Raw genomic sequence first — 27,352 nt, 5'->3', positions numbered from 1 at the left:
TCTTCAAAACAGAAGCCTGTGCTAGATATAAGACACAGCTTTCATGACACATGGGGAGCTGCCTTTTGTTAAGGGGGAGAAGGTTTCAGAAGTGCCTCCAACGCCCGTTAATCCAAGATGTTACGTTACCTCCCCTCGCCGACAATTCGCCGCACCGCGGGCTGCGGGCGGCAGGAGGAGCCCCACTGCCCCCTGCTGTGGGACAAGGGAACCTGCGGCAGGAGAGAGCCCTGCGCTCCTGTTAGCGGGATCACCGGTGCTTGCGGGTTTTCCTGCCGTTTAAAACCCCCACGAGGAATGGCAAAAAGAGGAGCGCACTCAAAAGCGGGTCCCTGAACTGCATTCTAGGAGCTGCCACAGCTCTTGAGAAACAGAGCCATGCATAACCCCATTTTCTGTTGTAAACACCCAAAAGACACAAATTGCTTAACAGGTTTTTTTGCTTATGCTCATCATAAACTATGCTGCCTATCCCAAAAATAAAACCCCATGCACGCCATACTAGCTGATGGTCCTTTCTGGTAAACACGGATTCACAGACTTTGAAAGATCACGGCTGCTGTAGGGACCCTGAAAACTTGATATTACAAAGTACAGTAGCCAATTTTCTATAGCCATAAATAAACCCTTATCTGTGCTGCAACAGTCATATTTCATATATAAATTCTTTAGATTGGACAGAGTACAGCTTCTGTTATATGACCTGTAGGGGAGTACAACAGGCTCAAATAACTTCCATGAATATTTTACACCACTACATTACCATGTTTTAACTTTCACTTACCATCAAATATTCAGTGGCTGAAAGGAAAACTCTCCTTATGCATGTTTGTTACTTACCCGCATTTGGCAAATCAAGCTAGTTGGTGCGATAGAGAAATGGCCTTCTGCCTCTTCATTTTCTCTATTTTTTCAAGCTTGCCTTGTGGCAATGGGAAACTACAACTTCAAAATGATGACTGTCAAAGTGGACTTTATTGCAACGAAAGAGAAGAGAATATGCCAATTTGTCCAGCAGGTATTTGTAGATAACTTAGCAGAGATTATTAGCTTCTTTAGAATGCTTCTCAGTCATATACTGCTCAATAAAAATGCAGTCAGACTTTTATTTTGTTGAATGCTACAGGAGATCTTAGATAATAACTTGGCTTGCTGAAATTCCTATTATAAAAGGTAAGTAAGCTTAAACAACAAGAACAGAGCATGCAGTGTAATGAGATTTACACATCAGAAGACTTCCTTTCTGTGCTGCATAGTAAAACAATAATGAAATGGACGAATGTTTTTGTCGAAGCAGGATTCATTTAACTGATTTAAGTGGTTTATGATGACATAAATAAGCTACAATATTTAAACTAGAAAGATGCAAACAATACAGCTGCATTATAGAAGAAAATTTGATGAGCATTTCTGTTGTTGTTCAAAGGCTTTTTCTGCCCTGAAGGAAGCATTACACCAGTTCCATGTCCGCCTGGAACTTTTCGTTCAGAAAGAGCAGCACTGGTATCGCACAGCTGCTTGCCATGCCCAGTGGATTTCTTCAATCCCATGCCCGGCCAAAATACATGTCTTCCATGTGGCTCAGAGGCAATGCAGCCTGCAGAAGGGCAAGAGACATGCATCTGTCTTGGGAAAGGCCAGGTGTTTCAGGTACAGGAGCAGTCCTGCAAAAGCTTTTCAGCCTTCACGCATATCAGTATTACTTTACACTTTGTTCTTCATCTTCTTTATCTCACCTGCACTTCTTTCTTCAGTCTCTCTCTCTTTAGTATCAACAATCTTTAATCCTACACCTCATTTGTAATAATGTAGGGAGGGGGAAGGGGACACCAGGTCCCCATATGCTCTGAGTTTCTTCAGGGCTACATCAAACCTCCCCCCATTGCTGGAAGATAAAGTGTATGTGTATGGTCATCAAAGTTTCATCTGACCCTGGTCAGATAATGTGCAGTGCTTAATGCAGCAAGGTACAGAACAGTATCTGCATGAGACTGCAGGTTCCTAAGCAAATGCCTGTTTTTTCTTCCAGCCCCGCGATGCTCACTGCACATGCCCTCCAGGTTATTGGAGGTCCTTAAATGATGGAAGACACTGTGTCAGACAAGCTTATGATATTTGTCGAGATTCAGCTTCGCGAAATCAGGAAGGACAGTGTTTAACCAAGGAAGGATGGGTTCATTATTGCTCAGAGAAGGTATTTCAGTTTTTACATTAGTTAAACCCAAAGATCACACAGAAACTACCCTAACGGCTCAAACTCTTCCTTTAGAAGGCACAGAGAGCATGGTAACCAAGTGTTATTGGCATTTTCACAGGAGGCTTTGCCTCTTCTTCAACCCAAAACAGGAAAGCCAGATTCCCTTCCTCATTTAAGCAACACCTGGACATTATTTGTACTGCTATTTTATCCCTTTTTTTCCTTCTGCAGGTTTGCACTGTCCCCAGAGATTATCAAGGATATGATAAGGTTCTTGGCCTCTGCATTTGTCAAACTGACAGTCTGGAGAGTGTGTGTAACTCTCAGTGCAGAAGACAACAAAGAGATATTCTGCAGGTCGCCTGTACAGACAAAAATGCTCAGCTTTTTGTCACTTATAGAAATGGGAGCAAGGTAAAAGCTGCAGTCATTTCCGCAATCTACCTATTTTGCTAGGCTTTTTAGACTTCTAGTAACCCTTTAACCAAAGAACATCCTCATTCCTTTTTTCTTGGGAAATTACAGAAAGCAAGAAACAAAACCCCCAGACACTATTCTATGCACAGCATATTTCTGTATGTGATCTTATATTACAACTGTATGCAAAATTAATGCAAAAAAAAAGAAATCTTTGAACTCTTTTTCTATTAGATTGCTGTTTTCTTAGAAGAATTAAGAAGAGTTCTACTGAGACCATATTTCTCTTTAAAAGACACCTGCACTTCAGAACAAAGCAAATATACCCATCCAGCATTCATTGTGAAAATGAGTGGTAAGGGAAAGAATAAGAACAGTTATAGTATTATCTGTATATTAAATGGCTTTTATACACACAAGCCTATTTATAACACAAACAATAAGAAATCTTGATGCATATAAACTGATAGCATGCAGCAATACAAACTAATAACTCCATGCAAAAATCATCCTTCTCAATCCCAGAACAGGCATTTGAAATCTGTATATTTTGAATAGTACAAGAAAGGACAGATATTCACAAATTTCCTCCCATTCCCCAAATTACGATAAACAGATTTGCCTGAACTCCTTTCTCAGGTCCTTTGTCCATAAAGATTTTCCCTTGGGCTTCAGATATCAATGGGTGTTTACCAAATAGAATCAGAAGTAGCTAAACATATTTTTCTCCTGAACAAAGCCATAATCCTAAAAGCACTCTTTGCACAACCATGCAAATAAACCAAAGTTTAGTAATGACAATAAGATGTAATAATTTGCTCAGTTTCATTGACTTCAGCCAAGGTAAACCAGATGCTATTTAAGGAACAGGTCTTGCAACACCAAACAAAACCTATAGGCTTGGAGTGAGGCCCAATCAAAGCACTACTCAAAAATAAGAGGAAAGAACTAAAAAGTATACCATTTGGGTTTAGATTTTTAAGTGTTACTTGGGGTCTTTGGTGAGCAGATGCTCTATAAACTAGCAGAAAAAGCACTACCCAGCCTATTGAAAACAAGAAGTGACCAATGCTTTTTATACCACTTCAGGAAAAGGATTTTTAGGGGTGTATGATCCTGACCCACAACTATTCCACAACTTCATGCTAAATGAGGCTTCATCACATAACAAGGATCGGCCTTCTTCAGCAATAGATTCAGGTAAGTTCTCCCATAAAGCTCCAAAGCACGTATTTAATGCAGCTTCTCTAAGATTTAATTGTGCTTTGTCCCAGCTTAACCAGAAAATAACAATGGTTAAATCAAACAGACCTCACCATCTTCAAACTCCTGGAGAAACCGTTCACACTGAGCAAAGTCAAACATAAAGCTTTACCTTGTCTGCACTGAAAGTCTGATCCTTTGCAGTCACAGCCCAAACCCACTGGTCAGCAGACTGCTTCTCTCTAGCTCCCTGCCTTTCCCCCAGGTGCAATGAGAAACAGCTGTATGGGCAAAAGTTGCCTCCACCTGTGTGTGCTGCCATGACCACCTTGACTGTCATGGAGGGAGGGCAGAGCTCAGGAGCAACTAGCAAGAGTTGAGCTTCCCTCATTTCCTCTTACATCTCTCCTTTGGTTTAGTAGTTCTGATCCATAGTTTAGCTCTGTTCTTCATTTCTATACACCCTCTTTTTAGCTTTGGGCATGTGAGATCACTTCCTTATTACCCCTCCTTCCACTTGCATGCCTCTTGGAAAGCAGGACTTGAGTCCCTCTTTAGCAGTTGCAGAGAAATCCTCAAATCTATAGCAAGCCAGTGGCATGTTTGCATGTTGTCCTGACAGTAAGCCTTATTTTGGAAACAAAATTTGCATGTATAAAGCTTAGTCGTATAAAGTAAAAGCAAATGCTATATCCTGCAGTTGTTCTGTAGACAGAATATGATTAGTAATGATCCAAACTTAAGGTCTGTGCTTTTACAGTTATGTCTCGCCATGAAGAACATTCCTGGGTACAAAGCCTGAAACCCTCAAACTCCACATCAAAAATCATATTTACTGGCATCTTAAATCCCATCACATGCATTAATGTTAATGTTACTATCATATTCATTGTCTCCAAGGAGCATTACCCTGTTTATGATGTGTAAGTACAAATGATGAATATAGAACCTTTCTAATGCACTTAAGCTACAGAGAGCAAGGCTGAAGTTTTCCTGTTTTTCAACATAGAATTAAGAGAACACATGATTAGGAAGAGTGTAAATCTCATTAGTAAACATACTTTAATGTCTTTTTGACAGAGAAGACATTGTGGCACAGTAGGAAACAGCATGAAAGTTGTTAAGAAAACTTTCATTTATTAAATACATACATACTGTTCCTGTTGTCTTGCTGATGCTATTTCTGAGCTCTGTTCACACTCTTTATAATTTGTCTTTTCACTGACTTATGCTGTATAATCCCTCTAGTCGACCTTAAGTTCTCTTCCCTTTCTTGTAGTTATTGAGTTTTGTGATCTAATTGGAGCTATGGTTTAGGTTTTGGTAAACTAACCCAAATGGAAACCAATAGATCTTACTGCAATGAAAGCTTTCATTATTCCTTTGTGGCTTTTTTTTGGTTGGGTGGTTTTGTGGGTTTCTTCCCCTATAGGTTATTTTGATTTGCTTTTTGCCCTTCATCCAGTTTCAAAGTATACAAATAACACCAGGGACATGTAATCAATAACAAAACCTACATGTGGTTTCCATGTTGACATTGCAGCGATTAAACACGTATAAGGGGTCTCAGTAACTATCTCTTCACTGCTAAATAAATATCCACGATGCTTAGGGCTAACTTACTCTACTGCACATTTCTGGGGGGGAGAACCAGTTGGAGCAACCCAAAACAAAGCAAGCGGTTAGTAAACAGTAGAGCTGTGTGGACAATTGTAGGTGCAGTGCCCAAACTCACACTGATGCTGTTTTCTGCTGGTATGGACAAACCTTAAATGGCAACTGTACCTTAGTAAATCTCTGCTGTAATTATAAGCCTACCCAAAAAAGGTGGGTAGAGACAAGAACTGACTTTTTTACTTCTGCTCTTAGAAACAACCTGTACAACACGAATGCTGAATTTGACTGGGGAGACCTTCGAAGCCTCAGAGAGGAAGTTAGAGAAGCCCAACAATTCCTCTTCTTCCTTTTCCAGTTCCAGCATCCTGGTACCTATGTGCTACAGCTGAGTAGCAATCGGCACAAAAAAATGGTCCGTATCACGGAATGTTGGCTTTGCATTTACAATGCCCCTCTGAGCAAAGAATTTTATATATTCCATACAAATGTTTGGAAACATTGGAAGTTTAAAAAATAATAGTGAGCATCTTTTAGTTTTTGTACATCATACAGTACAGGTGAGTTTACAGGTGTGGTACATGTATGCATATGTGCTGCATATATGAGTGCGAAGTGGTGCAACTGCTGCTAAGCTTTGATTCAGTGTAACAGGCAAAGTAACATTTAATGTTTAAATCATCATGCATATTTAAATCAGACGCGGTGACATGTCACCAGCTTTCTTATGCTTATTTTATTAAGTACATTAGGGTCATGCCGCTTGGAGGACAGTGCTATGAAGAGGGGCCATTCTTCCCTACAACACCCAGATATGCTGTACAGGTGGGCATTGCAAAAAACCAAGACCTCCTACTGAAACCTGACTGGACAGCAGTTACTGCAGTGATCACAGGACTTCTCGTACTGCTTATTGCCTCTGTGGTATTGACAGTAAGTAGTAGTTACTCAAAATTCCAAACGTTTGTATGGAATATGAAATTCTTTGCTAAGAGGGACATTGTAAATGCAAAGACAGGACCCCTTGATAAAATTTTGCACAACTAATCTGCAAGCTATCTGTTCCCTTAGGCATCATCTACAGGGCTAATAATTAGGATAGACTGTAATTCAGGTTTTATATAGGAGGTAAAATTCATCTCTGTGAATCTATGCAGCAGTACCACCAAAGCCCCAATATATTTACCTGCTCCATAGGTCACTTAGAGACATTGAAGATATAGGTGAATTTCAGTCCTGTTTTCTGCCTCATTAGATCAAACCATAATAAAATTCCTCACAACTCTTTGGGAAGGAACAAGATCAATAAGATGATAATTATATTTTCTTTAATGTCTGACCAAGCCTGCCTCAAAATAAGAGGACATAGATAAGTCCTGGAATGCCATTATAAAGAACTGTCAGTCATAAATAAGTTCTTCCAGTCGTCACTCATGTGCCATTCAGTTTTGCACTTCTTATTCAGAATAAAAGTCCCATTGATCCCAATATACCTGAAATCAGATGTTCTGTTTCACAATTAAAAAACAAGCTGGTCCTTCAGACTGTTAAGTCCCCAGACAGCCATTCTTTTATGCTTATAGTATGTTCTGAAATGAACAGGCTTTTTCTGCAACCAGACCAGTGAGGTAATGGCAGAAAATGTGATTTATTCATCCAGCAGATCCAAACAACAGATAACTACACTTCCTTCCCCTTGGTTTCAGCCTTATCTGCTGGGATTAGTAATTGTTCTGATTTAGAACAGATGACTTTAATGATGCACTTCGAAAACAAACTCTCATCAGGGTCCTTGCCTTACAGGTGATGATGCATCTTGCTTGTTAAGTGAGTAACATGTGAATCACATTAATAGAACATGTCAAAATAAGAAAAGGAACTTCCTTGTTTTGTTTTGTGTTGCAGCTTCTTTGTCAGGGACTTAGCTGGCCACAGAAAGGCACTACCCGCCCTCCATATCGAAGGCAGCAGCTGAAGTATAATCTGGACAGCTATTCCTCCAATGTATCAACAGTCTTTTCCATTAAAAAATGTCACCCCTTGCTGCAGAACAAAGGTAGTATGGATGATGACTCTCGCAGCACTGATGGAACAGGTCAGATAGCAAAAAGGCTAAACAATGGTGTGTCTATGTGGGTATTTGCACATAACGGAGCCAGAATCCCATGTTTAGCAATGTACAATGGCTGTTAAATTGTTTTACATGCCCAAAGAAGTGGTAAATGCTCCATCCTTGGCAGTGTTCAAGGCCAGATTGGACAGAGCCTAGGCAACATGGCAGGGGGCTGGAACTAGATCATCTTAAGGTCCCTTCCAACCCTAACTCTTCTACAATTCTATGATTCTTTGTTCAAAAAAGCGTTAAATGAAAAAAAAGCTAATTAATGAATATCCATGTTTCAGCTGGCTTCCTGAAGAGGGGTGATGTTTGGGAGTCTGAAGAACAGATAGACCTTGAGTCATTTAATACCGATGTTTTCTTTGAGCTTTTGCTGAGACAATCACTATCTGTCACAACCAAACTGGGCCATTTCAAAGATGAGGTAAATTGCATTCTGGGGCTACTTATTTTTATGTAGAAAGAGCCTAAAACTGGTAACTTTGTTACCATTATTTCACGAAGCTTTGGCTATTAGGAACATGCTTTGTTTCGACTTTCATGTTTTTAGAACATGAAACACAAATATGTACCTATATTCTTATGTTGTTCATACCATGCGACATAGTGCAAAGAGTAGTGACCTTAAGACAGATCATTTTGGTTGCCTTACGCAACCTCTGCACCAAACTGATACCATTTGTGGTTAAACGGACAGCAGAGGGAGCTGGAATTACAGCATGCAGTTACCAGTTGACTACTCTGGCAAAATCATCATACCCTAATTTGAGACAAACTAGCACTAATGTGTTTTGTACTGAAAATTCAGGCAGCAGCATGGGTTCTAATTACACAGAGGTATCTATTTTGAAGAGAGGCTTTACCATCTCTAAATCATCTCTTACAGTCCTAATGCAACCTTTTTTCTTTTTCCACCAAAGGTAAAAACTATCTATCGCAAGCTCACAAGTGAAATATCTTCACTGAAAAACCTTTGGATAAAGACACTGAGTACCCCAGAAGTGATGGAAGTTTATGAGAGCACAATGACAGAAGCCTACTTAAAAGCAAAACAGCAGGTAGAGCTGAGCTCAGTGACACTTACACACAGAATAACAAATGAAATTCTCCGTACTTTCATAATTTTAGGCACGGCCGCACAAAACTTCACTTTTGGAATTGTAGGCATTTAATGTTTCATAGGCTGCAAAACAACACTGCGATGTCTGTGAAACACAGGCTCTTCTGGGCCTTTAAAACATTTAAAGGTGTTGCTGCTCCTGCTTTGCACTAACACAGAGATGAATCTCTGAGAGATTGCTCTCTTTTTTTTGTTTGATCTGTCTGGTACATCTGCACATCCCATCTCTTCTTCTGGGAGCTCTTGTCTCTCTGCTTCGCTAGCAGAGGTTTCAGCATAAATTCTTCTGCTCAAGTGTGCGTTGCAACTTCTTTTTCAACATTGGAACTGAAATTGTTTATGTTGTTACAAAAGTTCTAAGCGTGAAACAAAAATTATGTTAAATTTCTAATCTTTGCCACTTTATTAAAGGGCAGAAAAGTTTTATCCAAATGCAAACAAGCAAAAAATAGATACCTGCATCTTATATTCCACCTAGGCAGAAGAAGAGATGCAGCAAAGGAAGCGGTTGGCTGCTGAATACGAGGAAAATGTAAATCAACAGATACACTTATTACAGCATGATCTGAAAGGTCAGGAAGAGCATTGCATCATGTTCAATTCTGCCTTGCGAGAGGTGGTGAGACTGGCAGAGATGCTGACAAATAAGGTGGCTTGTAAAGGAAACCAAACAACAAGGTCTCAGCCAGACTATTCAAGGTAGTAAACATGATACAAAATTCTACTGCAGCTTTATTTTTGCTAGCTAGAAAGCATTTGTGGCAAGCAATTGGGTTGGCTTGTGGTTGGTAGTACATACATCTGGAAGCCAAAAATGGATACTTGATCCAAAAGATCACATTATAATTCTCATGTTTGTGTAAAGCAAGCCTAGATATTCTCATCTTATTCTTGGGACAACAACATTTTGGAAGGTCTTTCTTGTGCTACCAACCAATTTGGCTCTGGGGTATCACACCAGTTCTAGACAATATGCCACCCATGTTCTGACAGGTCCTACCACTGCAGAATCAGAATGGTGTCATTAACATGAAAAGAGAGAAACAGGAAAGTGGTCTTTTCTATTGCATTAGCCAAAGCAAATGCTCATCAAGCTCTCTGTCAAACTGCAGATATTATTTCCACATCCATCAAAATTCTTCCTTTACTGCTCCCTTTAAATTGTTTTACCTTATCTTCAAATGGCAAAGTAACCATCTTTATATCTTGAATTTCAGCCTATTAACCCAGATAGAGGTTGCAAGCAGCAAGATGTCAAGCATAATAACAAAAGAGAGTCACCGCCTCAAAGCATGGGGCGTGCTGGGTGATGGAATGGGAGCCCACCTTCTTAACAAATCTAAAACCAGGATACTTACCAAGCAGGAGCTAGTGGGTAACTACAACCTCAAGAAATTTGTTTGAAAATGATGTGAATGTGTAAGGAATTGTAGGTGGGGTGGTGTAGCACAGGTGACAAAATACAGGTCATGAAAAATAGCTAGATCTCAAAAAACTAATAGCAAAGTCAAAAGAGATTGTATTCAGAAAACCAAGTCCTCATCCAGTAACGACTTGTGCATTAAGGGGTTGTTACAAAACCAAGCTCATTAGCAGAACTCTTCCACATTGTTTCTTAGGAAGAATGTCAGATGTGCATTTATCAAAATCTTTGCTGGGTGCTTGCTAATTATCTCTTGGCAACAGAGAGGGAAATGAACTATTCTGTAGACAAGTCTCAATAAGTTCAATCAGCATCAGAGTAATCCAATGTGTTTGTCTGCTTTCTAGTATTATTGCATGTAGAATCTTCTGTAAAAGGCAGTAGAAAGATCAGTTTCTTTATTCACACATCTGCCACCCTGCTCTTCTATTGTAAACTGCTTTTAGGCTCAAATGGCACTGCTGGAGCACCTGATGTTGTTTGCATGGATCCCATCACTGGACTGTTAAATCCCTACCCACACTGCACCATGCTGCTGACTGGGCAGTGCCCTGGGCCAGTACCTAGTGATTGTTTTCTGCATCCTGAGACTGGAAAGGTACTTTATGTAGCTGGCAACATTGGTTATGATCCCATCATATCCAGGCTGGTCTGTGTTGTTGATTCTGCTTCAGGTAAGTGCCACAAAGCAATAATAATTATTCAAACTGCCTGTTCGTGGAGTTTTAGTGGAGCACTGGTTAAAATGAAACAAAAACCAAACAGCTAACAAACAGAAAACCACAATGTGCTATACTTGCATATACTTTTCCCATAACAAAACCTAAAGAAAATCTGCAAAAGCTTCTAATTAGCATGGCATTAGAAGTATTGTTCATCTAGTACTTATCCACTTACTGTGGATAAGACATATTAGATGGTTTGTATAAAAGGAAATGATAGGCATTCCTTGTTTCTGACACTTTTTAGCCCCTCTCTTCATTAAATTGTAGAAACCATTATAAGCTGAGAAACTTGCAACTTTAAAGGAGTAGCCAAATTAAAAATTATATTAAAAAAAAAACATTCAATTGTTAGAAATTCATTCATTTCATTCTGGACCTAAAGACAACAGACCTTTACTATCAGCATCCTCTGAAAGCTCCATAGTCTCCATTCTGAGCTCTAGAGCTTCCTTGTCATTAGCATTACTTTGCATAACCATGTTAAATTTCTTCTGGTTCTACACACAGGTAAGCGTCAGAAGGCTGAAGTGCCCATATTCCCTTACATTCCTTACCCGGTTTGTCCCAACACTGGCCTACCTGTGAAGACAAAACTTCCAGTCCTGTGTTCTGAAAATCTGTTTGCTATGGGAGGACTGATGTTAGATCCAGTGACGGAAATAGAAGTTCCAGTGCTTGGAGTTACGATTCATCCTCACACTGGGCAAAAGCTGGCTGTTGGTGGGACGTACCTTAACCCCCTCACTGGCATGTTGACACCTCTGGAGATCGGGGGGCCGATGGCTGAGCCAAAGGGAGGCAAGATTGTTCCAATACTCGGAGTCGGTTTGGATAGTAACACTGGTAGGTGAATGCCCTTCACAAGTCACTGAGTGAGGTATGCACTGCTCATAAGGCCTATTTTAACTTCAATTGAAGTGAATTATCATTGTGCCTTTTTACGAACGGGAAGGACCAGACCATAATGACAAGTTGCCAGGTGATATTCTGACTCTCATTCCCTGTTCTTGACTGCAGGAGAAGTTATACCTCTAGGTGGGCTGGTGGGTCCTTCTGGAAACATAATGCTGCTTGGAGATGCCTTCACCGAACCTCTGAGTGGGAAAACCACCCGGGTACACGGAGCTCACCTTCGGCAAGATGAGGTGCGGCCCCACAGTGGAAGTTACCAAGCAGTGCTGGAAGCTGACTGGCTGGTATCACAAAGTCATGTGGTGAATGCTATAGAACAGTTTAAGGCATCAGTTGTGGAAGATACCTGTCTGGTAGCAGACAGATTAGCAGCACTAAAGGCTTCAGTAGAAGATATGAAGAAGTCTTTCACTACTAAGTTTTATCATGCAATACATAGCTTGCGAAGCCTGGAGAAAAAACTGCAAATAGCTTCAAGTCTCAAGAGTAATGGTGGTAAACTGGGTACGTATAAAACAGCCAGCCTGTTTTAAGGAGTAAACAGGTGTCATTACACTGAAGGCTACAGCAATGCACCCATTTACATCACAGGATTTGTCCAAGATATCAGCACTGTAAGCCTCTGAAAACAGTTCTTTTTATCACAAGACTATTTAATGGTTTATGTTTCTCATCTTTTTTTTTAACAAACTAGGTATGATCAAATATCCTAGCACAGAGATGTGGATCCCTGCAGTGTTTGGAATGAAAATCCCAGATCCTGGTGGGTCTGGTTTGATGGTGCCAATTCTGGGAATAGACTGTGACTGGAATACTAGGCAGCCTTTTCCACTTGCAGGAACCATGGAAGATAGAAATGGAAAAGGTAGAGTATGAAATTGATTTGAATGATGTAAACAATAGAGAGACAAGGACACATTGTTTTCAGGGTGAGGAAAACACCCTACCAAAATAGATGAGTTTCTACTTCAATACTAAATGGAAAATACCAATTTTCATGGTGTATATATTCAGAACAAGCAACACCAGAGTAACAGCGAAGGAGAGCTAGGACTGAGACCAAATCACATGGTGGCTTTCATACCTTCAAAAATCTACTGTACTCTTTAGGAGAACTATTCTGATGTTATTCTCAGTGACAGGGCAGTAAACTGACGCTATCTGAAGATGAAGGTCTGCAGTGCAGTGGTCCAACACCTGGTACATAGCATTTTCAGCTCAGGAAAATTCAGTTTGTTTTTCATTGGGTGATTTGAAATCATTCTCAGTTCCTTTTGAACTTAAAAGCTGCCAGCTAGGGCTGCAGCTAGAATTCATGATCTAAATTCGAAGTATTATACTTAGTCTTTCTTTATTCACAGGCCTTGTCCCTATCACTATTGGTGCCAGAACCATAAGTCCAGTTACAGGTGAAACTGGGCCTGTTATAGGTGCCCAAACCAACCCCTGGACACACAATATAATTCCTACTGTTCAGTCTCTTGGAGCTTTACCAAGAAGAGCTGCAGATCCAGATCTGGTAATTATAGCTCTAGCAAACTATCTTTATTTACAGGTTTGAGATCTGTGGGAAATTCCTTGCTGATGCTTTTCCACTACAGAGGAAATTTTAGTTCTTCCTATGCCCCATAAGTAGTATTTTCTTACAGTGCAAGATGAACAGAAATACATGTATACCATTTTACTTACATCTCTTCTTTTCATTATCAACTTTTTCTTGCCCTACCTGTATCTTCTTCTGCTGATTCTTGTACTCTCTAGTTCATATCCTTACCCTACCCCAAAATAACATACAGAGACTTAGCACTGCAAAGCATTCATCCTCTGGGGCAACAAAGTTGCATATATGCTGCCAAAAGCATTGAATGCAGGTTACATCACTAGCTTTAATGAAGTTTATAATCTATCACCTTCCTGCAAATCTGAACTGTTTTGTCTGTCTCTGCTTTACAGCTGGACTTTCTAGAAAAGGAAATAAACTCAAGGCATATATACTGGCATTGCAGGAGAAAAAAGGAAGAAGGGCTTCTTAAGAGGCTTAACTCACTGTTTTTTCATGTCCTTGATGCTGCAAAAGAGGGAAAAGCACAGAAGGTATGGTGCATTTATTTTGCAGATGGCTTCAGGAAAGGTCTTTAAAACTTTGTTACGGCAGTCTTCTTCGCACATATCAAATCAAATATCATTGATGCTGTACCCAAGGTGGTGGTGCTCTGAATTCCAGTCACTCTGCCCTCCAGTATGATGCAAACCAAAACTGTAAACAGAGGTGTCGCTACTTCAGTGCAACCATTTCCAGCTACACAAAGACAACACAGTTCATAGTGGTTTATATCAGAAACAAGGGGCTATGAAGTCAGTCTCTACACAATCAGGATAATTAAAAGGCTAGGAAAAAGCAATAGCCAAATTCAACAACCCTTTGCTCTCATCTGTCAGAGGAAAGAGTATCACAGCAGTTTGCAACATTATCTAAAATTCCCACTCCTCTTCCGTTTCTTGCAGGTGAAATACAAGGAAAAAGTGAAAGGCATTGAGGAAATATGCCATTTTCTCAAAGAGTCCTCTCTGCAGGAAGTTGAGAGACGAACTTCAAAATACTTTAGTAGCCAGCTGGCTACTGAACTATCCTTGCTATTCAAAGGTACAAAGGGGTAACTGCAACCAGAGGAGAGAGAGACAGGGTTGTACATAGTTTTCTGTGATGTTTGCTCCTTCCAACAGGTTAGCTTAAGCCTTACAAACTACTTCTGTCCTCCTGAAGGAAGACAACACAGAGGCAGTATCTGAAAATTGTGATTTTCTAAAAGATAAAGAATGTAGGTGCAGTGAAGCACATTGAGAAGGCATATTTGGATTTGCTCTGTGAATTTCCAGATCATCAGATGGGTGCTACTGCTAATATTTGTTGTTTATAGCTGACAGAGATGAAAAAGAACAGGAAATACAGGTTCTGCTGGAGATCAGAAAAGCACTGGAAAAGCTGATGGAGTTTGCTGAAAAGATGCAACTAGAAGAAGAACGAATATACATGCAGCTGATAGAGAGAGAAAAGCAAAGGATCCACATCTCAAGTACTGAGACAGTAACAAACCTGAAGCTCAGAAAGGTGAGGTCACTGCTGGGTTGGGCTGAAGATCCTCAGTCTCAACCCACAGAACTCTGCTCTACCTTTGAGAGGCACTGTTAGGAGCCGAGCAGTCACTGACAGAGAATAAATGCAACCTACCATATAAAATCTTTAAGGGCTATCCAGACCAGCGCTCTAGAGTTGTTACAGATACACCAGCTTTGTAGCTAGAGATTTGCCATATTGTAAGAAAGAAAATGAAAGCCAGAATTTGCAATTCACTTGAAGCAGGCTTATATTTTGTGTCGTTTCTTCCAGGCCATACTTGCTCTAGCCTCTGAATCTCAGCAACATATACTGAAACAACAAGCTAGTGTGGAGATTGCATACACCAAACTGGAATACTTGAGGGACTTGTCAAATATCCAAATGCAGCAGACAAAGGTACTGATTTCACCTTGAGGCAAATAAAAAACAATCATGTTACTTACTTTCTAACAAAAGCATGAGCAGTTGCCATGTTCTGTGAATATCCATCCAAGAACACTGCTGCAAGAAATCAGAACCCTGTAAAATAACAAAAAACTTAAATGAGAGTTCCAAAATGGGATTTAGAAAGTAAATATCAAAGAATTTGATGCTTGGAAATTCAATGAAATTTCACTTCAAAAGGCAGATTTTCAACAGCAGAGTTAGGAAAAAAGTTAGAATAGAATAACATAGCACAATTCACTTGGAAGGGACCTACAACGATCATCTAGTCCAACTGCCAAGTTGTCAGTTTCACTATTTGCTGAGAGATTTTAAACAGCTGGATACCTGAAGTTCTGTACTTCCTAGGGAAGAAGCACAGCTTGAAGGACATGGAAAAATCTGGGAGCTGGGAGCTACGGGACCATAACCGTTGCAAAAGGCTTTTAATCTTCTGAGGCAAAGTGCTGTAGCATCTTCTTGAGTCACTGCACAATTCGCATAGGCCTGGCTATGAATTGAAAATATAAGGTTTTCGTAAGAACAGAAAGAATGCCAGGATGCTTTTTTAAATTATACCTTTGACAGGCATGAAATGGGGTTTGTCTGCTTTATGCTGTTTCAGGTGCTTTTCTCTGGGTCGCAACAGTGTTTTGAAAACTATCAGACAACCAGATTTTATGGCATTTGTGGGATCTCACACAATACACATGAGGTCATCCAACAAAACCTGATCCCGCTACTCAAGTCTACTGTTCGGATGCTGGAGGAAAACAGCAAAAGCAGTATATCACCTGAGACATCAGGTAAGCTGCTTTAATCTTTGGAAATTTAAAAAAAAAAAAAAAAAAACATTATTTTTATACACCTGAACTATCTCTATGTTTTTAGTTCTGCAGCTCCTGCAGAACGGAAAATCTAACCTCAGTTTGACAAGAGAAAATGCAGTACAAACCTAACAATGAATAGCAAAGCTTTTACTTCCCCTGCTGAGAATATTAAAATTGGATATTACATTGTACAAGTCTGCCTGCCGTATAGGAGCAAATAGAAATGAAGAATACAAGCTGTTCAACTGCTTTTCCTTCTAGCCCAAGAGCACTGCTACTTTAACTATTGAATACTGTACACTTAAGGGAAAAAAAAAATCCTAAGTGTGTAATAGGGTTTGACTGTACCCAAATAATGACTCAGCAGTAAATATATTCTGTTGTTTTCTACAGGCTACTCATCAACCACTTTAAAAGCATCTGGTGCTCATTCAGAGGCATTAAGGGCTGAAACAAGTCAGGAAACTGCTTCAGTTTCCATAGCCTCACCTGCTCTGCCCACTTCACTTTCAGAAAGGACCAGTCACGTACAAGAAATCCAGACAAGGTAAGAAATCCTTGTTTAACTGCTTCTGCACTTTCAGTTACAAAATATATATATATTCTTTGCAAGTGTAAAAGCTTTCATCCCTAGCAGGCTTATATTTGGATTTTGCATGTGGCTCAACAGAAGATACCTATTACAGTCTACTGCTTGTTCTCCAGGCAATGTACATATGAATTTTAGAGGTGCCTCATAGTAATGACTGTTTAAAATTAGTGATGTCTCTTCAGTCCTGTCTCATGCATATCTGGTTGTAGGTTTTTCTTTGAGAAGCATGCTTGTGAACTGGCACATATGGAACTGTCCTTACTGACAGAAGAAATAAACACTATCTTTGCCTTTTATGAATTATCCAAGGCTGAGGAAAAGGAATACCATACAGGAAGTTGGGTAAGGTTGGCATTGTGTTAGAGTTCTCAGCTGATACACAGGAAAATAAAGTTTTCCATTACCTTTTTGAATTCCTTTCAATTTTCCCACATGACTTTCAAAAAGGAAATTGATGCAAAAGGGGATTTATTAAAGAAGAAAGAAATCTTCTGTTATGACCGCTGCAAGGCAAAACAGAAACTGAACTAGGGTTTTTTCTCAATGTGAAGGCAAAAGAAACAGTGGCCTTATTTTCAATAACACTTGGGTGCTTAATTCCACAGTAAATCAGGCTACTTAGGTTACTTAAACAAACACTGATGTCTTATTTTTTGCTACGATTTTTAGCTCTCAGGTTCAATATGAGTCAATTCTCATTTCTTTGCTGCTCCTGATCATGAAGATGTTTCAGGTGCTATGTCTATAATTTCAGGGGATGAGGACCAGTAAAGGAACAGAAGCAACCAGCACAAAGGACTCGCTTCTGAAAGAACTGTCAGAACACCACCACCACACTGAACAAAGCCTCCGTCAGAAACAACTGGAAGAAATCAAGCATTCAGGTCTCAGCCCAAACTTAGTATTGCCCAAACAGACCCTGCATTTCCTGGAAGAAATTCCGCATCAGTTCTCATTTTGTCTTCTTGGTTTACAAATCCCAGATTCTAACTTCACTGAGCATCAAGTGAGTTTAAAGCATTTGCTTATTTTTCTTTATGCTAGTCCTGCTATTATCACCTCACTGCTTTGCAAGAATGAATGTAATCTTCACTGGGTGATACAAACACACATACTAAGTTTAGGCATTACATGAGTGGCTGTACTATCAGAGCAGCTACAGGCATAACTTAAATGCTCCAGGTGGGTAAATTCCACCTTTGAGACAACCTTATTTATACAAGCAGCTTTTACTAATGCAGAGAGTAATTCTACAGTTTATAAATCTGTTCTGGGAGCAGATGTCTGCTTATCTCTTATTAAGCTAATGCCAAACTTTTTAATCCATTTCCTGATTTCACTTAACTTTGCAGGGGAATAGAGGACTTGGAAACTAAAGCACTTACAAATTTGATGCAAATAAACAGGCAGGTAGAGGAGACAAGCAGACTTTAAAAACCCCTATGAGGAAAACCTGCAGTGACTCCATGCCTTTATAAGTAGGAAAAGTTTCCACTGGAGCCCCTTAGAGAAAAGACTAGTCCAAACTGACTCACGCTTCCCATCACAATTCTGTAGGAAACTGGATTTCACTAATCCTGGTGACCACAGTGCTACTTCGTGTAGAAAATCCTTGCCCTTTATTCTCTTTTGCTTGATAGAAACTACATTCCTGGGAAGTCAAGCATTCACCAGACTCTCTAACTCAAATACTACAAGTTTCAGCAGCAAAGATAGTAAAGCTGGAAGCTCTGAGGCAAACATGTCTGTACAGAGTCCTGGATGTCTACAGCAGCCTTCAGGTAGAGGCATTTCATGATTTTCATGTTTCACCCCTCCCTGCATGAGCCTCTCAAAGGTAATTCACACAGCCTGTGAGTGCCCAGATGTCCATCCTGCCTGACAGCCTACAGGATGTGCAGGGCACACAGGCTGGAGCATATGTGCAGGCACATGGCAAAACCCTGCTGTCAAAAGCCCTGCCAATTACTACAAACCTAATGCTGGAAACAAGCTCATGTCTATAAAACACAACTTATTTGCTCCTATAACTGTGCTTACCTGCTCCAGATTCTGACTTGTCCAGAAGGTGTGTTGAGGATCCTGAACAGTTTTGGCTACAAAAATAATGGTGAAGAAGCAGCCCGAGAGGTTGCTCATAGTATAGAGAAACAGCAAGTAGCGAGAGCAGTGGCTTTTCTCCAGAGGCATCATCAGGAAGGGGATTTGCTTAAAGGTTTAAAGGAAGAGTCAGAAGCTGAACTGAGAAACATGCAGGCACAATTCAGACTGGAACTTCAAGCACAAACAGAAGAAAAGGTACATCAGCTAAAGCATTGTATTGTCATTTGCCAACAGCTATACAGAGGGATGAGACTTTAGTAAAATCTCTGGGCATGTTATTTTAGGTTCAGCAATGTTTTATGTGGTTCGCAACTATTTGACTCATGCCATCAAAGGAAACTTTTTGAAGTCCCATTTTAAGTTGATAGATTTCATTATTCTTCAGGGCATTTCATTTTTTTTTTCCCCCTCTGGATTCCTATTTTCACACCTGCAGTGAGAACTGGAACATTTCCACACTTAGACACAAGTCTTCAAGTAATCTGTAAGACTTTGTAATGTTTTCTTTCCAGATGCAAGCCAAAGAAATGCAAGTGATCCAGGAGACAGAAGGAGAGAAGTTAGGCAATCTCATGGCATACTTCATCCTATCTCAGAGACACCTGCGGCAAACAGTCGTTCTGCTACAAGATTGTTACAAGCTCAAGAAAATTGCCTTGAGGTCCCAAAAGGAGGGCACAGGCCTGGAACAGCTTGTTGTAGAAGTAAAATTCTCTTGATAGTTTGGTTTAGAATCTGGAATTCCTCCAGTGTGTTGTCACTACCCTTTGAAGTTTACAAACTTCTCAGGAATTGTGTCTATTTATAGAGAAGGGACAGCTAACTCCAGATTGCAGTATATTATACTTCTTATGCCAAAAAGAACTGGAAAAGCCTTGGACATAGCTACTAAAGATCAGATACTTCAGATCCACGTTTTAACATAGATTTACTTAGAACTCCTTTGAGAACCTTATTTTTTTATAAACGGTGCACAAGACTGTAAAATACAGTTACCTGGCTTCCTTTATGGCATTTGCAAAAACTCTGACTTAAATCTGCTCTCACTGTACTGCAGAGAAAGTAAGATAACCAAAGAAGGTCCACAAATTTCATGTTCTGTTTCACACGACCATTTTATCTTTCAGGAGTTATCGATTAGTGATGACACCAGGGACATTTCATATCTCCTGAAGGACAACACAGAGTATATATTTTTAGTGCTGGAATTTATACAAACTGTAAGGTTGTTACAACTGAGAGAGACACAGTTTAAGGAAATAGTCAGAAATCTAAAAGGCTGCATGCAGGACAAGGTAAAACTAAAGATATATTACCTAGGAATTTTATTCAGAAAATGCCAAATAATTTGCATTGCTCCTGTTACTGCACAAAAGACTTTGTTCTCCAAGTATCACTCTTTCCAAGATCTTATGGTTTGTTTTGTGACTTGTAGTTTCTGAATGAAGCTAACATCATAGCCAATGAACTGAAAGAATTCAGACAGCAGAAAATGAGAAGGCTGGAGGAACAGCTGAAACTCTTCCTGGGAAGTAAAAGAACAAAGATGACTATTTCAAGTCATTTTGATCCATTGCAGGTTAGAAAACAGCAAATCCCAAATTTTCTCTAATCTAACAGGCTGTGTCAGATGCACATTAGCTTAACAGCATAATGGTAGTGAGACACGATTGCAGCTACATTGTGTGGATTATGTCCTGAAGTCATGACACATACATGAAAATGGTTAAATGTAGAGATTAGGAAGTAGCTGGAAAGGGATAGGAGAAGCACAGCTTTCAAAAGTAGGCTGTCCCCCAAGTGAAAGTACAAGGGAACAAATAGATCTTAAGAGAGTTTTCTTCATTTCAGAACAAAAATGTCACCTTGAAGCCCACACAGTTTGGTTCCACAGCATATGCTGAGTAGCACGATAGGGTACAATGTGACTACCTCCCTTCACACAGCTTCCCTCTTTTTTTACTGAAGGATTACAAAGACTGGTACTCCAGCAATGGCATATCTCATACAGAGTGCTAATCATTATAGAGTTTGAGAAATTTAACTGTAGAAAGCACACTTAGCAGCTAGGGTCTGCCCTACACAAAGTATGTACTGCCAGAAACCTTTCACTCTGTAAGATGACAGTCTGCTGGAGGTCTCTGTATTTGCTGCTTAATATTGTTTTCAGGCAATTGAATAATGCAAAGGAGTAGAAGTTTCTAAAATACAGACCCCAGGTTTATGCAAGGGGAGAAGTAAAGAAAAGCTCTCATAGAACCAAATATGAAATTTCCATTGTGCTTTTTATAAGTACTTACTTTTGTATCTCCTTTCCTTTCACTGTAGAACCTGATGAAAGAATGCACTGAAATGAAAGCTTTCTTTGGAAAGGATTTTCACCCAGATTTACAGAGGTTGAGAATGAAACCAAAAGAGGCAAAAAAAGAAAAAGAGACTCAGCAAAGCAACAGCCCTCTCTCATCCATCACCAACTCTTACTCGGTCCCAGGGATACATCACAAGGCAGATGACCAGCTCCTATTGTTCTTGACTAAGAGTAAGTCAGGTTTGGCATAGAATTTTCAGCTCAGATGATATCAGGGTTTCACCCTTTCAAGTAAAGTGTATTATCAAAATTCAAATGTAAAGCTGGATACTTATATAGGTGCTTGCTTTTTCTAGGACGTGAATAAAATTAAATCCCTTACCTAGACGATGTTTATGCATCTGCAGAGCTGAGCTTATTCCAGCCTTAGGGTTAGCAGTTCTGTAATGCTTTTCTTGAAACATCAGCAGCTACTTGGTAAGCAGGAGAACTTCCTCTTCTTTGAATTGAAAAGGTTCCACAGGGATCAGTTGCACTATCACATGTGATCAACTGCTTAATACTTCAGAGTCTTTTCCAACAATTTTGCTATGAAGTAAACAGGCATTCATTTACTCATTAGCTTGATAAAGTGGGATAGCACAGTCCTGGAATTCCGTTAAACACAGAAATATGGCCAAAAAAAAAATTTGAAACTGATGAAAAATAATTTCCTCATGCAGCAAAACTAAAATTAAGGAAAGCGTACACTAAGTGCATCAAGCAGTCCAGTTGGCCTTGTTGCTCCCTTATCACCCTGTAAGCAACTCCCAGAACTTCCTGAAAAGCAAACAGTTCAAAGAGTAACAAAATTATCAGAATGACAGGGAAAGATTTCCTTATCTAGCCCCTTGAAGAGATTCCAACATATTTCTGGTTTTAAACCTCTTTCAAAAATTAGACATTTGGTCAAAAAGTACAACTTTCATTCCTAACATCTGATTTATAAACTGATCCCTTAGGCCCAAATACTACATAGAAAAGTTGAGGTTAGCTTATGGAACAATGACAGGAACAGACAGAAACCTACCTGGAATTGTTTGCAGTAATGAACTAGTAAATACTGTTCTCACAGATATCAAGGTGCTGAAGCAGGCAGAACACCTGATGGCATCCAGGATCATTCTTCTGAATCCACAGCTCACACCACCTTCTCTGTATGGTAAAAACCTTAAGATGCTTTATTTGCTACTACCCCACACATAGAGCTGCACAAAACGAACTCACAAGAGGCTCCTTTTCATGCCAACTACCTCCTTTTTAGTTGCTTAACAATATGTGAGCCACATCTGGTATCTGCATAAGCCTGTAACTGAATTAGCAATGATGGAGCCCTTATAATAAACCAAATACTGGGTTTAGAGAATTTAGGCAAATGTTGTATTTATTAGCTAGGGGGAAAAAAATCCTATCAATTCTGATGAGATGCAGAATTTGACACTTTGATAGAAAGTCACTATTGATAGAGTTTAAGGCAGATAGAATTTTTTTGCTCATTTGCATTGGTGACAAAGAACATATTTAGTAACTATTGGGGGGGTATTCTGTCAGTGGTTAGAGCTAGGGTTTTGTTTTGTTTGGGTGTTTTTCTTTTAATTCAACATATCATTCTTCCTTTTTAAGCAGACTTCCATCTAATGTTTGAGATACATGAAAAAAAGATAAAACTAGTGCATTGGATAATGTAAAGAGTTTTGATTAGAAAGATATTTTCTCTGCAACATTAACATCTTTGCCTAGAGTTCAATGTCATGTTCTAAGCAGCAAAACTGCCTGTTTTGCCTTACTTGTCTATGTAATTTCAGTGTGTGAAACATTCTCTAAAGAAAAAATACACTAAGAGATGGATTGCTTAGGAAAGCAGTATTTCCATTTTTGTTTACACAGGTGCTGATAAAACAAAGTGTATAAAATCCTCTTTTCTTCTTGGTCTTCTGAAAGATGTGAACGATGAGCTCCAAAGTCATGCAGTGGCAGCTGGGCTGTTAGAAAGCCAAAGGCTGGACAAAAGTAAATTTCAGCTCTGTTCTTTTATACCAGAAAGTAAGAACTTAAGTGTAATGTGAAGATTTCAGTTTCATCATTCAAGTAGCTGTTGATTGTGTTTATTATGGTGAGACTTTGCTGAACAAACATCATAAAGTTGCTCTCTTTTGAAAAAGTGTTCTACCATTGAATAAGTCAGAACACAATAACCTTGACTTTGCTGCTGATCAGCTCTGACACATACTCATGTGCTTAATGTCACCATTCTAGGCCTAGGAAAAGTGAAATTTTGGGGTTTATCTTCATATCGAGATGAGAAATGCAGTACACTTGTATTGCAGTGTTACCTCTCGGACAAAGGAAACAAAAATATAAAACCAATTAATGAAATGCTACTGTTCTTGCAGAAAAAGCAAGTACTTATCAAGGTATACAGGATGCATTAACGACTCAAGAAGAACTAACAGTAGTTGATCCTGCAACCCTTTCTCCAAGAGAGTTTGTCATCTATCAATACGGCATCTCCATCCTACGGTTTCTCAGATTGCACATTGATGTAAGTTTTTAATATCCTCACCTATATATATTAAACTATCATGCTTCCACATGATGGTTATAATAAAAATTCTTCAGCCAACAGGCTTCAAAGGATCTTATAAGGTAAGAGGAAATAGGAAAGGACAAGCATGCAAGCATCGGGGATTGACTTTCATTTGTTTTCTCCACAATGGTGTAGGACTGTTGTGAAGTCAACCCTTTCTCCCACACAATCCATGATCAGTTCTTATATTTATTGTGGTATTTTTCTTGATCACATGCTTAATTCTTGCATTACCAAATCCCTGCATACTGCATAATACTGTGATAACATGTTTTCTTTTACAACTTGGAACAAAGATTCTTTCATTTTTCCATACAGTTTGCACACTATGGCTTTCGCCTAGGTAAACTCTCCAGGGTCTTTCATAAGAGTATCAAAAAGTAATAAAAATCATGGTGACTACAGCAAAAGCTCCAGGGCTAGAGTAGACTTTCATTTACTTAAATAGAAAACTGGCAAGATGAACTGCTATGATTAGCTGATTTTTTTAAACAGTCTCCATTTTCAGGGCTAGCTGTTGGCTCTGTGAACCTGCCGCAAATCAAAGCTGACATTTAAATGAACTTTTATCCCATTAATCCCATCTTACTTCGCAGATTTGATGTACATACACACTTTTTACAGAAGCATTTTTCCCTCTCTTTTCAGGCTCCAGAAATTAACCTGTGTCTTGCCTCCAGCATACCTCTTAGTAATGTCACCGGCAATGCCTTCAGAAACTCGTTCTTTTATCAGGTTTGTCAACTTCACATCTAGCCATTTCTCTCATTATCATATCCATTAAGTTACAGGAATAAGAAATAAAATGCAAAAATGTTTCATACTTTTCAATTTGTAATATGCTTGATGCTTTCTAGGAAAAAAATATTGATCTAAGAAATTCTCACATGTTAATGGTATACTCCAGATATATCTGAACACAAACTAAACAGAGCACTCCAGGATACTGGGTTTGAATAGATGGTTAGTAGGAAGGTCATACCCAAAGCACATTTATTAAATCAGCAATGCTTACCCTGTTTCTCATGTCCAAATTCTACCACTTCCATTTCTCCCAAATTCTCTACAGTCAGCTTTATAGAGATCAACACTGTATTGGCACTTTACTTGCTGTAATTAAATTATAGAATCTGTCTAGTGTTATTTATTTCTATTACTCTGGGATGGTGAGAGAGAAGTTCAGAATATGCAAATATAAAACTGTCTAGATACAGAATGCAAGAATGCTTTAGATTTGCATTGTGGAGTATTAAATGGTGCTTTATGACAATGGTGCTCTCGTGTCTACATGGCTATCCCCAGGACTCTAATCTGAATCTTTTAACTTCACTAAAATTGAGACAAACCATTTGAAGACTTTCATCAGCTGAGCTGACTACGGCTGTGCTCATCTCAGCTCTGGATATTTGTTATTTCTCAGCATTCAAAGCACAAGCTGTTCATTTTAAAGGATTGCCTGAGTTCTGTAGGAAGTTTCCTTCTCCTCCTTGTGCACTGCTTAGCTCATATCACTGCTGCTGACTTCAACCATGACACCAACCCACTCTTTCTGAGGCTTTTTCATCAGGTACGTCAACACATTCCAAAAGTAATTACATTATAGCAGTGTTTGTAAAAAAAAAAAAAAAAAAAATGCCATTTTAAAAGGGAGGGTTTAACATCTTTGTAGAGCTTCTAATAATAAAAATTAAAAGGAGAGATACAATAAAAATAGCTAAGTGTTACCTGAACTGCTATTATTGTTACACAGTGGCTGTACACCAGAAAGAATCATGTTCAGTAGCTAAAGAACACTTCTTCCCTGTAGGTGTAGGCAGCAATTCAGTAGAAAAATCCACCATATCATGTATTAACATCCTGCCTGAATACAGGTTAGGGGCTTTTGTTGGTAGTTGGCTTTAGTTGTTTTTATTTTCTAGGCACTAAAGGCTTGTCTTACTGAAACATTCTCTCTGAGGCTCCAGCTGTCAGCAGCTCGCCAGGGTGATAAATGTTATGGAATAAATGAGCTGTTGCTAAAGAAAGAACCATTCTCCAAGGAGGAAGTAAGACTCATCTCCCAACTCTTTGAGGTCAAAGTGAAAAGCCTCACAGACATGGAAGCCTTTGAGCAGGTAATAAGAAATATCATGAGACCTGGTCTTGTTGAAAGTTCACCTTCCCTAAGAAATCAAATAAAGGCTTGTAAAAGTAACACTGATCTGCTTTCTTTACTTCTGTGCTTATTGCATAACACAAAGAACAACATCTCACTCCAGAGAGAATTTGAGGAACCAGTAAATGACAAGTTGCTTGTGAAGAAAAAAGAGCATTTCCTTCATACCTCAAGCAGCCATGAAAAGGGCAGGTCTGGATGGAGGACACGGTAAGAGTGATTTGATAAGAAGTATTAGTAACAGTTGTAGAAAGACAGCAACAGCTGAACCATCTGGAGGGGTTGATACAAAACAAATCATGGCACCTCTTCATCATTACCTCACTTTCTACTATAAAGGAGAGCTTAGATTTGATGCCAGCCTGTGTCACAGAAAGAGCGATTACTTCTCCCTAAGCTACCATCACTTTCACTGTAACAGAAAACTTTCCAGGGAAATCTGTCTTTCTGGTTGGCTCTTGTGAAGAGTCTAGAGATGCCATTTTAAACAATGGCATTTCTACTGCATGATTTTTAGCATTCCCTTCCATATATATTTATATATACTTTCTTTTTTTAGCTTTGAAGAGGAAACACATACTTACTTGTCCACATCAGAACTTGAGGATAAAGTGGATGTGTTAACTGAGGAGCTGGTGCGTATCATAGAGGATGAACACCAGTTTTTAAAGAGTAAAGGCAATGAAGACTTGCTTCTTTACTACCTTGAAATAACTGGTTTGGAGAAAGACTGTTTGGTAAAACAAATAAATGCATTAGAAGAGAAATTAGACCTAGGCAGAAAGTTGTAGTGGTACACAAGAGAACACTCAGTGGTTTGGTTCTAACTCGGTCCTCTGAATCTGTCCTCGGGCTTTAAGGGAAAATAAAAACACTTGTGGTTTTGTTTCACCTGTAGTGTATTTTCCTCCTTCATACTAAAGGCTCATTAAATGAGAAGTGAAAGCAATGCAACCATTCATGTGACAAGCCTTTAGATTAAGTGATATTTCTGGGTATATCCAAGTGGTAGAGTCAAATGCTATTGGAATGCTATTTAACCAGAAATAGAAGAAAAATACACAATCGCTCATAAGACTACTTAATATTAAAAAAAAATAATTCTCAACTAATGTATCACTTCACTACATGTTCTGAAGTCTCTGCAGACATCAGCTGACAGTTGCACTTTTCTTCTGACTTAATGAGACAGTGAAAGCTGTAATCATAGAATGGTTTGGGTTGGAAAGGACCTTAAGATCATTTAGTTCCAATCCCCCTGCCATGGGCAGGGACGCCTCACACTTACAACTCAAGTAACTATATCTACACAGTTACACAGCAAGAGATATGGTCACCACAACTAAAAGCAACTTTCCTGGCCCAGGCAACCTTTACTTGCTCTGAAATCACCATATTTCAGTTGCTCTATAGTACCACCTATACTGGAATGAAAGTCCTGCACCAGCAAAGACTAGCCTGGCTCTT

General features: G+C 39.3%; 1 protein-coding gene and 2 long non-coding RNA genes across 5 annotated transcripts in view; 1 reads left to right on the top strand and 2 right to left on the bottom strand.

Annotated features, from left to right (window-relative positions):
- Positions 1-4,554, bottom strand: part of LOC134158603 (uncharacterized) — a 34,375-nt gene extending 29,821 nt beyond the window's left edge. The window contains exon 1 of the long non-coding RNA XR_009962828.1: positions 3,990-4,554. This is a non-coding gene — a long non-coding RNA (uncharacterized LOC134158603). The remainder of the gene's footprint in view (positions 1-3,989) is intronic.
- LOC134158598 (uncharacterized) lies at positions 689-26,739 on the top strand. 3 transcript variants are annotated; one of them, XM_062608695.1, is made up of 40 exons: positions 689-1,018; positions 1,427-1,650; positions 2,030-2,194; positions 2,429-2,611; positions 2,849-2,969; positions 3,704-3,814; positions 4,578-4,740; positions 5,687-5,846; positions 6,176-6,364; positions 7,337-7,526; positions 7,835-7,974; positions 8,471-8,608; positions 9,149-9,369; positions 9,888-10,045; positions 10,540-10,767; positions 11,326-11,661; positions 11,836-12,234; positions 12,425-12,595; positions 13,092-13,249; positions 13,684-13,824; positions 14,236-14,374; positions 14,649-14,839; positions 15,119-15,244; positions 15,897-16,077; positions 16,495-16,648; positions 16,903-17,035; positions 17,448-17,699; positions 18,334-18,474; positions 18,743-18,991; positions 19,309-19,500; positions 19,924-20,091; positions 20,232-20,375; positions 21,125-21,335; positions 22,219-22,305; positions 23,031-23,153; positions 23,537-23,685; positions 24,379-24,465; positions 25,151-25,297; positions 25,650-26,095; positions 26,445-26,739. In XM_062608695.1, exons 1-40 carry the CDS (start codon positions 826-828, stop codon positions 26,674-26,676), a joined length of 7,341 nt encoding a protein of 2,446 aa, XP_062464679.1. In that variant the 5' UTR covers positions 689-825; the 3' UTR covers positions 26,677-26,739. The 3 variants fall into 3 exon arrangements, with proteins under 3 accessions (XP_062464679.1, XP_062464680.1, XP_062464681.1); XM_062608696.1 differs by lacking the exon at positions 19,309-19,500; XM_062608697.1 differs by having other exon boundaries at positions 689-1,650.
- LOC134158605 (uncharacterized) lies at positions 11,952-21,919 on the bottom strand. Its single transcript, XR_009962830.1, has 4 exons — positions 21,487-21,919; positions 15,292-15,367; positions 14,825-14,955; positions 11,952-12,076 (listed from the first exon to the last, which is right to left on the bottom strand). It is a non-coding gene; the product is annotated as an uncharacterized LOC134158605 (long non-coding RNA).
- Positions 26,740-27,352: the final 613 nt, after the last annotated feature.

Source organism: Pezoporus occidentalis, unplaced genomic scaffold (assembly GCF_034315485.1).
Source record: "Pezoporus occidentalis ecotype Australia unplaced genomic scaffold, CSIRO_AGI_Poc_V1 ctg130, whole genome shotgun sequence".
Taxonomy (NCBI): domain Eukaryota; kingdom Metazoa; phylum Chordata; class Aves; order Psittaciformes; family Psittacidae; genus Pezoporus; species Pezoporus occidentalis.
The sequence above is the reverse complement of the archived record's forward strand: the minus strand, read 5'-3'. Positions and strand labels throughout refer to the sequence as shown.